The 16,258-nt window shown below is 38.6% G+C and overlaps 1 protein-coding gene across 4 annotated transcripts in view; it reads right to left on the bottom strand.

Annotated features, from left to right (window-relative positions):
* MET (MET proto-oncogene, receptor tyrosine kinase) overlaps positions 1 to 16,258 on the bottom strand; it is a 107,174-nt gene that overhangs the window by 46,864 nt on the left and 44,052 nt on the right. For all 4 annotated transcript variants that reach the window (XM_063134045.1, XM_063134042.1, XM_063134044.1 and 1 more), the window contains 2 exons: positions 15,968 to 16,159; positions 3,069 to 3,203 (listed from right to left, as the gene is read on the bottom strand). In XM_063134045.1, coding sequence (XP_062990115.1) covers positions 3,069 to 3,203; positions 15,968 to 16,159 — 327 coding nt within the window. The remainder of the gene's footprint in view (positions 1 to 3,068; positions 3,204 to 15,967; positions 16,160 to 16,258) is intronic.

Here is a 16,258-nt window from a genome sequence, read left to right as displayed (position 1 = left end):
ACATTACACAAACATCATTTATTTATTTTATTTATTTATTTATTTATTTATTACATTTTTATACCGCCCAATAGCCGAAGCTCTCTGGGCGGTTCACAAAAATTAAAATCATCATAAAACAACCAACAAGTTAAAAATACAAATACAAAATACAATATAAAAAGCACAACCAGGATAAAACCACGCAGCAAAATTGATATAAGGTTAAAATACAGAGTTAAAACAGTATAATTTAAATTTAAGTTAAAATTAAGTGTTAAAATACTGAGTGAATAAAAAGGTCTTCAGCTGGCGACGAAAGGAGTACAGTGTAGGCGCCAGGCGGACCTCTCTGGGGAGCTCATTCCACAACCGGGGTGCCACAGCGGAGAAAGCCCTCCTCCTAGTAGCCACCTGCCTCACTTCCTTTGGCAGGGGCTCACGGAGCCCCTGCCAAACATTTGTTGGGTTAACAGGCAATTTGCACACATATGAGGTGCCAGTAACACTTTCAAGCTAGTCTCAATGATATAGCTACTAACTTTTACAGTCCCATAAAGCTCATATTCATTGATGAACGTAGAAAGCACAATCCAGCAGGAGGGTCTCTTCTGCAAGCCCCATCTAAATGAATGAGTGCATCCCAAGAAATTACAGCTCTTTGGTAATGGTGCAGGAAAATCTCTGGGTGAATTATACAAAGTTCAACTGTTTGATTACATTCATACAGTATGCTCTACATTTTCTCATACCAAATGTGTAATAAGGTAGATACTATATAGTTTAGGATTACAACCTGTGTCCTTTAAACATAGGTGGCATCTCTTATCTTCAACCTCTAATTCATTTACAAGCTTGGAAGAATCAATTCAGCGAGAAGGCCGGATATGCTTATCCAATTTTCAACCCTATGTGTGGTGAGGAAGGTGTGCCCTCCTTCTCTCCCTGTCTGTCTGGCATTTCAGGCCAGCCTGTGACACCACTCAACATCCATGCGTGAGTGTAATATTCTTCAGGTTCCATGCAACATCATGCAAGTGCATTGCACTCATGCAACAAGATTGCACACGACAAAATGTCCCCCAAATCTGCTCTGGAGAGCCCATCGGCCATCCACAACAGATATGGGTGTGGCATGCAATTCATTCTGCTGCTGAATCAATAGCATTGAATACAACCCTTAAAGACCTATCTGTGCAAAATTCTATGTGTAAAGACCCAGAAGGCTCAGTCAATATCCCAAATGAAATTTGGGAAATGACTGTGTGATTTGCTTCTAAGTGCCTATACTTTTAAGAACAATACACCTCCAAATGGATGCTTGGTGGCATCAGAGACAGGACAGATGCAACAGGTGTACCAGAAAATAAAAGGTTCCTCTTGCTCCCCACCTTATGACTGGATTCGGACGACTGCACAGGGAGAAGAAGCCATCATGTCTTCTCCACCTGCCCCCACATGAGTGACTGCAATTTGCGTAATCCACTGCAGTGCAGCATGGGTTGGCATGTCATCCTAATCTGGTGCAGGGCGCAGCGGGAATGGCTTTGTACCCACCCTCCAACTCATGACATGCCAAGCTGAACATTGGGTTTGGATGACACGCCAACCTGTGCTGCATCATGGGGGATTATGCAAACGGTGGCCAAGTGCACAGCATACATGGGGGCAGGAGAGAAGCCATGATGGCTTCATCCCTCTGCATGATTATCCAAAAACACCCTATGTAGAGCTGAGCTGCTTAACCAAGTAAAGATATCAGCAAATCTCCACCACAGCAAATTAGAACTGTTAAATACACACACACACACACACACACACACGGATTATTATTATTTTGTAAAGTCTTAATTTACTTTTCTTTCACCTTCAGATTAATTGGCCTTGCAAACAGCTGAAGTCATATAGATGTGGATGAAATACAGGGTTGTTTGAAAGCAGTAGTGACTTACTCATTTCCAAAGATAATGAGCAAGGGAGTTTAAAATCATCCTGGATTCATTGCCTGTGCTAACACGCTGATGATTTAAAAACCTGAATCAACAACATCCCTTCAGTTATCATATCTCTGATTACCCAAGCCAGCCCCTCGTTTGATTTTATATGGCTAATGATGATGTTCCTAAAAGGATGGGGCAAAACTTTTTGCATTTCCACATTTATATTCAAATGTAAAGAAATTTTTGTTGGCTACAGTTGTCAACAACTACTAATTACACTAATATATCTTAGCTTTGCTTTAAGCTCCATTTCCAAGCATAAGACACGCTTGATGCCATTTAAGACTCATACAAATCAACAAAGGCCAGGAAATGCTGAACACCATTTTTTTACTTAAGTCATTGTGCATTTTTGTTCTCAACAGCTTGCTCTGAAGAAAAAGAAAAGGTGTCAGCCCTACGTTTGCATTTCCTCCCTTTTGCTGGTTTATATCACAGTTCTCCTGTTCAAACAATTCTCAATATTCATTGACTTGTTTCCTTAGAACTAAAACAAGCACAAAAAACATTTCAGGAAACAAATAACATACATGAGAGTCTGGAAAGGCTGCAAAGGAAATATCATTGGAACATGAGAGAGTGCATCAAACAATTTGAAGTAGCACAGTCTAGTAGTCACTGGACCAGTGCAGAGAGTTTTAGGTCATTTTCACAAGTAGCAGATCAGTTTTGCATTTCCACATTTATATTCAAATGTAAAGAAAAGGGTTATGTTGGCTACATTGTAGATAGACCTGATTGTTCCCTTAATAATCCAAAATATAAAGTGTAAGTGTGCTTATTGTTGGTTGAATAAAGCATTCTTTAGACTTTGACCTAATGGGTTGGGGTTCGCAACCCACTCAGCCTTATGAAAACCTGATGAACAACCATTAGTCAGACTCTTTTAGTCTCAGTTCTCCATTTATAAAACTGAGAAATTATTGACCTACCTTCACACCTCACCCTGTGAAAGTGAAGATAACAACAAAAATGCACTTTACACAATTGAAGCATTGTAAAATGGTGGATAATAGGAGCAATCCTTATATAAGACTGGTTCAACAAGTGCATATTCTCAAGCAAAACAAAGGATTATGAATCATTTACCTTCTTCCCAGTGACCACCAGGACATAACCATCGTTGCCTGGTGAATTCTCAATTATAACTTCTGGGGAAACAGGATGGAGATCAAGGTGGAAATTCACATATGGTATTGTGCGTTCTGAACGAGAAATCACTACCTAAAAAAAGGAACATTTTAAACAAATAATTACATTCATATTACCCACTGCTCTTGATCTTCAGGTATTGGTCCACAAATTGTTACACTGGTACAAACAGATTTAATGTTTGCTCTCTTAATGAAGTGCAGCCACAGGAGATTGGAGGGGCATTTAGTCTTGAATCCTGTACCGCTTATCTGAAAGTAAGCTCCACTGAAATCAGTGGGGCTTACTTGTGAGTAGTCATATCTAGGATTGCACAGTTCGCCCTTTTTCTTCTGGGTCATTTTTTCTGATCAAGCTCTCCACCTTGGCTGCTGTTTAGTCTTTGGCAGGGAGCTTTGTATGTATTTTTCCATCCAGAGGATGAAAGAGCAGCTTGTTAGGTGGGGCATAGATAATCTGATTGAGAAGATGGCACAAGAGGAAAAGGGATACCCACCGAGCCAATGCTCCAAATAAATTGGTGGGCTCCCTGCAGCTGTGTTTCATTAAAACAGAAAATGGTGAGTGATCCCATCCTGAATATTTCTCATTGGTATCTTGCAGTTTGGTTCTCAAATACAAGAAGGATATTGGGCCTTAAATCCTCATGGCATGATTTTAGTAGTGGCAATGCCATAGAATACATTTATCAAAAGATATTGTATATAAGCTAAAGCTGCAATTCAGTACAACATTATCTGTGGGTAAGTCACACTGATTTTAACATTTCATATCATATTTTTGTAGGCTCTAGATTGCATTATTACAATGTTCTTTATACAGGGGTTGCCTTTGAATGTTTTTCAAAAGCTCCAAGTAGTGCAGAACATTGCTGTCAATTAAAAATGGTTGATTATTATCTTTAAAGCATTAAATAGCTTTGGCCCAGGATACCCTGGGAAGACCTCTTGTATAAGTTTCCCCAGGCCTAAAATATCCAGGAGCAGCTCTGATCTGGGTGTCTCCTATTTGTGAAGTAAAATAGATCTCCCTATGGATACTGATCAGGCTTTGTCACTAAATGTTCTTTACCAGATAACATCTATCTATCTATCTACTTCCAAAGGCATTTAGCTACTTGTACTGCTGCTTTTAAAACCCTCTTGGGAATACTGTGTTTGGTTTTACATGTCCAAATCCCAAATTTAAAAATCAAATTTTCTTTGAATTTTGCATGTTGCTATGAGCAGTCTCTAGAAAGGCAACAAACAATTTATATCAGCAAAACAAAGTTGAGGAGTAAGGTTACAATCCTATACACACTTTCTTAGGAGTAATCCCCAGTAAACTCAGTGGGACTTACTTCTGAATAAATATACATAGGATTACACAGTAAATATATTTTCTACTAAACCTATATAAAAACAGTTTCATCAATGGTTCAGAGCAGCATTCCCGAAGCTGGTGTTGTCCGTATGTTTTGGACTACAACTCCCAGTATTCCTGACCATTGGAGCCAATGAAAGTTGAAGTTCAAAACATCTGGTGGGCACCAGATTGGGAAGGCTGGTTTGAAGAGAATTTCAGATAGATATTTTGAGAACTATATTTACTCTATTAAAATGTATGGCACAATTGAGTCTGTATAAAAACGTTTTAATGACGATTAGGTTAACCACAATTATTATGTGAAAGGTTTATTTTTAGGTAAATGTTAATTACTGTTACAATGTGCAATCATGTTTTGTTAACTGTGGCAAGGCTGAATTCCACAGATTACGAATTCTGTAAAATCTCAGTGAAGCCCATTGAAGTTACTCTAAAATACACTTTTTAAAAGACTCTGTTGCTATTGCCACAGGTGTGGAATCTAGTGCCCAAGGTTTTTAGCCTCAGTGGCATGTTTATGAGCAAATCGTGGTAGAAGCTTGCACTGCAGTCATTGTCTGATAATGTAGAGGGGGGAAATGAACCAAGATGCATAATTTTAAGGGGCATGCAACTTAGATATGTATTTCAGATGTGTTTGGTTTTGTGGCCAGGAGAGTTAAAGAAGAAAGAGGAGGAATAAATTGCAAAGCTGCATAAAAAAACAGATTAATGTTGGCATTAGGGAGAGGTAAATCCACAGCTGCAAATACCTTTATCGTGGATCATTAGCTGTGTTTTCTCTTGAATGCCCACTGTTACAAAATGCCAAGAATGCTTTTCTATCACTCATTTGGGCTTCCTTTTATTGCCAAATGTTATTTCTTGACTGAGAAACAGTGTTAACCCTTTGAGTGCTTCTAGGAGGCATCCACAAAATAATGCCAGAAGCATTTGGTCCTGTTTCCATGGTTCCAGAGAGCTGTCTAGAGCTTCAACAAAGATTCACTTTTGTTGTAGCTGGAATTCATAGCAAATAAACAAGATTTGCCCTGGCAATACAGACAATGGAATTCTTTACTGCTGGTGAAAAGTACAGCTGACACACACTTATCACTCTGGAACTTATGTTGAGGCCATTACCACATACCCTGAAATGCAATATATGGGAGGCAAAACAATCAGAAGTTTGTAAGCTTTCTTTGAAAACCCTTCATCGTTATCACTATCTGATACTTGGAAGCATCATCTCCTTGATGGAAACCATCTTTGTTGTTGCTTTGTACCAACATTCCTTCTAAGTGAAACTAAGGCATTTAAATTCTGGTGAATTTCTTGGACCATAAAGCAGCCTTATACGAAGTCAGGCTGTTGGTCCATCTAGCTCGGTATTGTCTACTCCAGCGTTCCCCAACCTGGTACTCTTCAGATGTTTTGAACAACAACTCCCAACATTCCTGATTATTGGCTTGGTTGGCTGGGGATGATGGAAGTTAGGTCTAAAACATCTGGAGGGCATGAGGTTGGGGAAGACTGGTCTACTCTGACATACAGTAGTCTTCCATAGTTTCTGGCAGATGTCTTTTCTAATCCTGCTACCTTATACTCTTTTACTGGAGATACAAAGAATTCAGCATTGGACCACATACATGTAGTACACATGCTCTATCACTGAGCAATGGGAATTTAGAGTAGCCAAAATAATCATCTATCCTTATTCTTTACTAAGTGATATGTATGTGTGGTCTTCTTGAATACTACAACAGGAATTCAATAGCATTGTAAATGTCCTGCAGCACCATACTGTAAAATGTTGATCACCTCCTCCATATCCCAGTAGAATCTCTTTGAAAACAGGTAAGGGAGGAACTGGCCACATATCTGAGTGATGCCTATCACCTCAACCAGGACATTTTACATTTGGGTTTCATTTGATTGTTACATATGCATCCTGTACTTCCTTCCTAGAAGTTTGGGGGTAATACATGGGGGTTCTCAAGTGCTGGCCAGGCCCAGATGTGCTTCAGATAAACATAAACAGAGTGGAGAGAATGCATTGGAGATCCAAAGAAGTGGCAGCATTGATGTTACAAATAAGAACTAGCTAAATATCCAGCTGAGACAGTTCAGGTTGATTCTGTTTTCCTCACAGTAAAACAGAAGTTGGAGTTGGGGCCAAGCAATATATACCAAACTTTCCTGATTAAATGGCTGAGTAAGATTTATAACGCTGGCACTGCTGACAGATGCATTCTGACACTAAAATATAATCACAGATGAGTATGTTGAGGCTTTCCACAGCAACTCAGAATATTTCAATAATTGCGGTCTATGGAGATGGCAAATACTGAAGACACAAGATCAGGAGATTAATGTCTCATTTATACTGGAAGTGAGTAATCAGCTTGAAGTGCATGGCTACCAGATAAATTCTTTCCAGCATTTTTATTGCTATCAATTGATACTAATATATAATCAGAAGTCTCGACTATCAGTGAAACTACACATAAGTCTGCATATTAAGACTATAATTATTTCACTAAAAATGCATGCAGTAACTTTTATCACAGTGGGGATCAGCACTGACTATAAGAACTGTGCTATTCTGTATACATCTCAAGATGATTTCTACAAAAACAAGAGACTTGGTTGAAACTAAACCAAGCTTTGCCTTGTTATTTTTCCACGGTTCTCTGGCAGGTGTAAGCCATTATCCAGAACAGATATGCCAAAAGCCAACTTTATTGTATTTCACAGCATTTTCACCATATCCTTGTAAAAAGGGCACATACATAGATCTCTTTAAAAATACTATATATATCATTCTAATCCATTCAATATAATAGATCTACATTGAGGACCTTAACCTTTCCCATTTGAAGAGAATGCTAGAATAAGGAATTCTTTCAAAATAGTCAGTTGGTTCCAGCTATTAATTTCCTTTAAATGTTTTCTGCATCACACCCCTCAAACTTATTTGTTTGCTCAAACTCCCTGGAATGAGCTTGACTGTCAGGGAATGACATTTATCTGAACCATGTTTGCTACCATTATTTTCACAGTGTACAGAGCTAAGACCACTAAAATTAAATTAAAATAACTAAAATTCAAACTAGCAATAAATTTATGGACATGTACAAAGCTTGGGATCTAGTCAAGAAATTGTATAATAATCTAAATGCAGCTATTGTTTCCAACTATTTATATAAACTCTGTTTTGATTCTAGCCCTGTTCCCACAAACAATAACTTGTTCTTTTTCTTCTTCTTCCTCCTCCTCCTCCTTCTTCACAGTCAGTACACTACAGTTCTTACAGGCATGATTAGCTCTGATTTTCCCATACTTTTATCTCTTATATTAATACTGAAGTATGGAAAGCTATCTCATGCATCCCTGAAGAGCAAGGAGCAATCAAGACAAAAGACAAAGTGGAAACTTATGTCTATAAGACTTCTGCTCTGGTTGGTTGAACTCATTGGTCCCTTCTGCAGGACTATCTGTACTGGTTTTGTAGAATTGCCGTGTTTCAGAAGTAATTAAATGTTAGATTTAGAATCAGGTATGATATTGTAGCACATTTGATATTTCCAGTAGAGGAAAGGGAAGCCCATATTGTCCTCCTGCACACTATCTATTCAGTTTGCAGGGCTACAGGAAAGCCAGCACTTTGGGCAATCAACCTGGCAGGCTTCCCATAAGAAACTACTTCCCACAAACCATCTCTATGGTGCCAAGAACCAATCATGAGCATGGGTAGCTGCTGCAGGGTGCACCCCTTGTTAAAATACTTCCAGGCTTTAATTTAAAAACTGATTGTGTGTGAACTTTCTAGGACTAGGAATATAAAAGGAAACAATGCACTCTAGCTTGTATAAGACAAAGCATTGAAAAGTTGTAGTCCCATAACAATTTCAATGAACAAAATGTTATGGGAACAAACAGTCCAAAAAGGGGATGTGCTTTTTTGTATCTTTGGTACAGAAGAAAGTCTGGCAATGCTGTGCTTTCTAATTATGAGGTATATACCTAGCAAAAGGATAGGTTGATCTACCATATATCACCTTGGATTTGGAAAGTTTAAGATTACATACGTAAGAACATAAGAAGTGCCATGCTTGGTCAGACCAAAGGTCCATCTAGTCCTACACTCTGTTCACAAAGTGGCCAACCAGCTGTCAGTCAGGGACCAACAAATCAGGACATGGTGCAACAGCACCTTCCCACCCATGTTCCCCAGCAACTGGTGCACACAGACTTACTGCCTCAGATACTGGAGGTGGCACATAACCATCAGGGATAGTAGCCATTGATAGCCTTCTCCTCCAGGAGTTTATCCAGCCTCCTTTTATTTATTTATTTAGAATATTTATATACCGCTCCCCATTGAAAAATTTCGGAGCGGTGTATAAAAAAGCCATCCGAATTGGTGGCCATCACTACATCTTGTGATAGTGAATTCCATAATTTAACTATGTGCTGTGTGAAGAAATACTTCCTTTTATCTGTCCTGAATCTCCCACCAATCAGCTTTATGGGATGACCCCAGGGTAGGGTGACCATATGACCGGATTTGCCCGGATTTGTCTGGGTTTTTGATGACAAATCCGGGAGGGGAAATCCGGATTTTTCCAAAGAGCAGCTCTAATGGGAATTAACAAAAACTCTGTCAGTTTTTAAGATAAAGATATGAAACTTGGCACAATGGTAGCTCTTAGGAAGGGCTTTAGTCATACCAAATTTGAAACAGATCCGTTAATCCATTGATTTTTTAGGAATTTTTTAATAATTAAGGTTTTAAAATTATTTTAAATCATCATTTTTAAAGATAAAGAGATGAAACTTTGCACAATGAAAGGATTTAGGTAGAGCTTTAGTCACACCAAATTTGAAACAGATTCGCTCATCCATTGATTTTTTGGGAATTTTTTAAAAATTGAGGTTTTAAAATTATTATTTTTTAAACTGTCATTTTTAAAGATAAAGAGCTGAAAGTTGGCACCATGATAGCTTTTAGGTAGAGCTTTAGCCATACCAAATTTGAAACAGATCTGTTCATCCATTGATTTTTTAGGATTTTTTTAAAATTTGAGGATTTAATTTTTTTCAAAAAAATATTTTTTAAAGATAAAGAGATGAAACTTGGCACCATGATTGCTCTTAACAAGGACTTTAGTTCTGCCAAGTTTGAAACAGATCTGTCCATCCATTGAGTTTTAGGATTTTTTTTAAGTTTGAGGTTTTAAAATTATTTTTTAAAAATGACATTTTTAAAAGATAAAGGGCTGAAAGTTGGCACCATGATAGCTCTTAAGGAGAGATTTAGCCATGCCAGGTTTGAATCAGATCTGTTAATCTATTTTTTTAGGATTTTTTTAAAAGTTCAAAGTTTTAAAATTATTGTGTTTTAAAACTGCTGGAGCCATATCCTTCAAACTCAGGTTGTCAAACCTCCTCTTTGGGGTTTTGCATATTGAGCAGTTTCAGCCCTTGGCATTAAGGGGATCTCCAGTCTTTAGGTAAACTGCCACAACACCCACCCTAATGTTAGAGTAGAGACACTTGTGACAATTATACACAAGCTTTTTTAAAAAATTGAAATTAAAAAAAGCCAGCCATCCGGCCGGCCAGTAGCAAACCCTGTTAACAAAAACAGCAGCTTGCAATGAGTGAAGACACAGTCAAAAAAGATATTTGAGGGAAGGGGAGACTGTATCACGCAAAGCATAGCAAAAGCTTCAAAGTACAGCAAAACCTACAAAAGTAGGAGTGAGTGAAGTTAATTTCAGTTACATTGAATCTCTCACTTGTTCTTTATTTCAGTGATTTTAACATTAAGATGCTATGTAGAACAGATTTGTCTTAAATGTGTGCTGTAAAATCAGACATGTGACCAAGGCTATGTTCGGGTGGGCACGCCCCCTTGGTACTGGACACGCGCCCTTGGGGGTGACCATGTTGTCCTTCTTTTTGGTTTCCAAAATATGGTCACCCTACCCCAGGGTCTAGTAGTATGGGAGAGGGAGAAAAATGTCTCTCTACCCACGTTCTCCACACCATGTGTAAGTTTGTACACCTCCTTTTTTCCAAGCTAAGCAATCCCAGCTGTTGTAACCATCACTTACATAGGTGTACATCAGCCAACAATATAATTTAATTTTCTTTTATCAACATTCTGAGGTCAAGCACTCGATCATTCTGTATATTGTAGAAACAAGTAAAAACCTGATTCTGTAAAAACCTGATTCTGTTGAGAAGACAAAGCTGCCTCTTTTCATTGATAAGGTGAGGCAGATGAAAGCAAGTCTGTACAGGAGGGATGAAATGTTATACATACATTTGGCTTCAGAACATACTTCTGCTGTAGTTCTCTCTACAGTTCAAGACAGCCATATATGCATTACCATCTTCCTAAAGAAATTTATATTGACAGGTATGACCCTATACAATAATGGGCTACTATTTATCCACTAATTACCTAGCAGTCATATTCTTTATGCTGCACAATCCTTACATAACTCTGTAATACATTTGGGGATTTTGGCGAATTCAGAGATTTCTCATACTGATAGCAGTCAGATTATCCACATTATGGCCCAACTCAGAAGACACCTTAAACCATGGCTTTAACCACGGAGAATAAGGATTGTTGCCTTAGTCACCATGGTTAAAGCCATGGTTTAAGATGTCTTCTGAATGGGGCCAAAGTGATAATAGATGCCTACAGATCTCTATGAAGCCACAGTTGAGTTCCATGTCTGTGCACTCATCCCACACCTCTCCCCATCCCTTCTCCCAATGCACACTGGGTTTGGCATGGAAATCCTGGCTTGTATTAAGCCAAGGTTTTCTGTTACATCTGAACCAGAGAAGTCTGGCTTAGTGTTAGTTAACAAACCAGGTTAATAAGCCAGGATCTAGTTTATGAAGTGAGGACAGATATCCAAACATGGCCAATGAGACTACAGCCATATTTATTATAGTATTGTTTATGATAGAATAACCAATAGACAATAGAATTATATAATGAAACTCTGAAGCAACTCAGCAGAGCTTCCAAAAATTCAATAGACCATTCCCAGTTTTCACCCACTGAAAATGTAGCTTTATACCCATAATGTTACTAGTTGTGACAGCATTATTCTTTCTGAACAAACCACCACTGAGAAATACCCAATTCACTTAGCACCTAACAGCTGGACTTAGAGACTTTGTTCCCAGCCACACACCAAAAACAGACACAATAGTAAGAGGCAGAAACAGCTGCAAACTCTTGGGAGAGGAGGGGGGAGGTTGAAGAACTTGCAGAGAGCTTGTCATACAGCCTAGGGAGGAAGTAATACCATTTTTCTTTTCTTTCTCATGCAAGGCAGCTGTCTTAGTAAAAATTATTAGCAGTCTTGTTTTGTAACAGAAACTCAATAATATTTAATGAACGCTGAAGTCAAGGATATTCAGGGCCTAACACAAAGTTTAACACTTTTGGCATAGCCAAAACAATGATGTATCGGACTGGGCTGCAAGTGCTCCAATAGGCCAAAGTGTATTCCCTCGTCCACATACATACTATTACTCACTTTAGACCAGAAGAAGATTACAATCTGCACTCTAAAGGCTAAACCTATTTCCAAGTCTTATATTTAATTGCCTGCTGCAGTTGGTGTAGAGTTTATCATTCTTCTCTTCCCAGTTGATAAAGTAGTTTGATCTTCAAACTAAAATAAAGGGTAGGAATTGAAAAAGGATACCTTTTCAGTAGCTCAATATGTGTTACATTACCACATACAAGTCTTAAAGACCAGGATAGTTTTCCTATTTTTTTCCTCTTACAAAAACTAGAACCAGAATCCAAATTACCTTCTCTTATTTCAAATAGACACATTCATCTTTGTTTGATCTACCTGACCTTATTGAGACCTCTTGTGGGTAAGTAATATTCACCGGAGTTGTGGCCAAAGCCACTTATTCTGACATGGTTTGATTGACTTCCCATGACTGCATGCTGTCTAACTTTCTATAAGAATATTTGGGGTGGGCAAGGGGGAGTGATTTTTTTAAAAGGAAAAACATTCGAGATACTCTGTTGGAACAAACAAAGTGTAAATTAGAGTCTAAATGTTTTTGGAGCATTGTTGTGACCCAATGGGCTAGCAAAGGTTTGTTTAGTCAGTAAACCATATGCTATTTGGACTATTCAAAATAAAATGACTGCCAACTTTAAAGCGGCTCAAGATCACTGTTTCTTGCTTGCTACCTGTTGCTATACATTAACTCTGCAATACAACTGCTAGTCTCTTTCCTAGCAGGACTCCAGGGATTTTAGCAGTTACATGACATGCAGAAATTCTGCCAATGAAGATTTCCTGGTTTGTGGATACTATCATGTCCTGCCTGGTCCTTGTGGTCCTCTGAAGGAGCACTTCTGGCAGTGCTGTATGCTCCAGAAGTTTACCTCAGGAGGACCTGTAACAGAGCTTTTAGTGTTGCAGTATTTCCCCTCTTGAATGCTCTTCCTATTCATTTTAGGCAGATGCCTTCAATTTTGATCTTTAGAAGTACGCTTAAGACACACCTCTTCCTGCAGGATTTTCCTGAGGTGACCCAACTTGTAGAGTTTTATTACTAAGTAGTGATTATTTTATTGTATTTTATTGTTATATTATTATTGTTATAAACACTAGAATGCAGATGTAAAGCATCTGGATTCACTGATGTAAAGCATCTGGACTCACTATTGACCTGAACAAATCCTTACATTATCAGCTGTAGTTATTTGTTTGGGAGAGGTGTGGGGAATTAGGGAAATGGTCACAGAGGGTAATTTGAGGTCTCATTTGTGAGTCTGACTCATAAAATATGTGTGATAAAGATCGCCATAGCTGATTTGGATTGCAATTCTATGCATGCTTACCCGAGAATAAGCCTACTGAACACAGACGGACTTATTTCTGAGGAAATGCATAGGTTTGTGCATAGGCCTGTCGGTATATAGTTAAATACATCTAAGCCTTCATGTTTAAAGCCCTTCTGGTTCTAATGAAAGTTAAAACACTAAGGCCCATGAATTTGGGCTAGGCTTAGTAGACATCCATTGGCTGGATTTACACAACACACTAACTCATACTCAGTAGCCGAGCATGGGTTGTTGTTGAAGCATGGGTTATGGTTGTACCATGGATTATCGTATTGGCTGAGTTTGGATGACATGCTAATCAACTGGAGGGGGAGTAATAGAAACAGAATTAGTGTGTTGTCCAAACACAGCCATTGTCTGCAGGATGGTTTGTTAACCATACATGTGGCTTATCTTTCTTGAAAAAGCCACCTTGAGAACCCTTAGTTTGTTGATGGGTTGTTCAGGTTGGTTAACAAGCCACACTGCATGGTTAACAAGCCACCCTGTGAAAAATGCACTGCGTTCAGACAACCCACAGTTCGACAACAAGCCCACTAAACCTTTGTGTGTGGGTTAGTATGTTGTGTGAACTCAGCCATTGTGTCAGTGAGGTTCAGCTCTGTCATTTCCTATACTACAGAGGCAAAGTGAGTACACCCCTTTGTCCCTGCTATCTACATTATACAAAATTTCAGAATGCTTAGCTCTGATCAGATCATGCCAGTCATTTCTAAATTGAGCATTAGGGCATTTCATTTGTCTAATTATGTAACTGTTGTGTTATCCCAAAGTTAGGCAATTCCACTGAAGGAAAATTATACATTCTGCTAATTAATATGCACATTAATATACAAATCCCCTTCTCATCTAGCATAAACTAGGGAATTTGATAATGAGCACATCTGAAACTATTTCTCAGCAACCACATGTGCAGGAAAAGAGGAATATTTTTTTTTATTTAAGTCATCATTGCATTCTGAAAGTGCTTTAATACCCGTATCCTGGAGACATATCATTTCCTCCACTCTCTTTCCCCTTGAAAATGTATCTTAAAGCAAGCTATATTAAGGGTGGTTTCAGGGATATGTTGTTACTAGGTATTAAAGTCAGGCCATGTGTTCTGCATTGTTGAATGTGTAAGGCCCTAGGACTGCCCAAGCAAAAAAGAAGAAAAAGAAACAAAAAGCCGGGGGGGGGGGGAGGGGGAGACTCGATGGGTTATTACAATATGATCTTGAAGATAACTTTGCTCTGTAACTCAATCTAGTTTAATTCAGTGGATGTGAATATTTCTGCTAATAGCACTATGTATTTCAGACAATAGCTTTCCTTTTGCTCCCTTGGCTGGCCTTAGAAAAGGAAACGTGCTTTGGAAGTATTGTGTTAGATTCTTTAGCGTTCCATGTGATGGGGGCAAAATGCTGAGTGAAAAGATCTGGCTCAAGGCATGAATGAATAATGCAACCATTATAAAGTAGAAACTTCTAACTATTTGTTCTTCTATCGAGGATATAACAATATTTTATGTTAAGTACATAAAATTTGCAGGAGACGAAGGAGAGATTAATTTCGTTGCTACTAACATTTTACTTAGTCAACTCTTTTTACTTTTCTCACTTCAAGATTATGCAGGGAGTCTAAAACAGAATTCAAGCTCACTTGTAATAACCAAGAATTTGCATGTAAGAATCAAGAAGCAAAATACAAGCCCATGACTGCCATCACATAATGTTTTAGGAAACAATGAGACACTTTAAGAAAGATCAAGACTTAGTTTCATGTTTCTTAGGAGATAACCAAGTGGAATGTTCAGATGCATCTTCCACCTTTATTGAACAAACTAGGACAGCGGCCATTTTCATTCACTTTCTTGTTAAAGGAGAATTAGGTCATACAGTATCATTCTATAGTATACAAATGTGAATTTCCCATTCCTCCCAAAAAAGGGATTATTAAGTCCTATTGCTTGAATCCATTAAACAGATCTTTGTCTGGTACAAATCAAGGGAATGGCAGCAGCACTTCTGAACCAATGGCAGTTATGAAGTTGCAGTCTATCGCAAGAGGCTGCTTTATGACCCAGAAGTGAAGGCAGAAGCACTGGCCAATAAATGGAACAGTTGCTAAGGCACTGTCCCCAGCAATGGGATCTCAGAAGGAGGACTGGGGAAAACTGCTGGAGGCTGGAAAGCCACAGAGAGGCAAAGTAGAATTGATAAATAACCTAGGCAGGATCCACACTACTGCTTTATAATGGTTTATAACAGTATTGACTACTGTTGGGGCCCATGACACATTCCATAAGCTGTTTTCAAACTGCTTTCAACGTGTTATATCCTGCTTGGTGTAGATCTGGCTCTAGTGTATTAGGAAGCAAACTTAACTTGGAGAGAGGTGAAAATGTCAACTCGGGAAACCTAGCATCACAATTTGTTTTCTTCTAATTCTTATTTAATCTATATCTATACCCTCTTTTGATATCATTTTAGAATGGCTGCCTTTTCCCCATTAAGTGAAATTTCACTTCCTTCTCAGCCCTTACTGTTTCCACAGTGATTCTGAAGCTGTTGCAAAAACAAAAAACAGTATGACTTACCTGCATGAAGCGGCCTTCAGATGTCCCCAGATTTGCTATGGTAAGATTCCCTTTGGTGAAGACAGATATAGATGTTAACAAGACTGTGTTGAACTGCTCTGTAAACAAGTCAATCCGTTGCAAAGGCGTTGTAACCTCCACTCGATACTCATCATCTTGTGCTCCGCAGTAGGTCGTGTTTCTGGAAAATGTCTGTAAGAAAATTAGAAGTGTTTCAGCAAACCAAATCAGAAACCCCAAAGTGGGGAGGGAATCAGGAAGGGCCCTTTATCAGACACTGAAGTCACTTTC

Source organism: Elgaria multicarinata, chromosome 9, assembly GCF_023053635.1.
Source record: "Elgaria multicarinata webbii isolate HBS135686 ecotype San Diego chromosome 9, rElgMul1.1.pri, whole genome shotgun sequence".
NCBI lineage: Eukaryota > Metazoa > Chordata > Lepidosauria > Squamata > Anguidae > Elgaria > Elgaria multicarinata.
The sequence above is the reverse complement of the archived record's forward strand: the minus strand, read 5'-3'. Positions and strand labels throughout refer to the sequence as shown.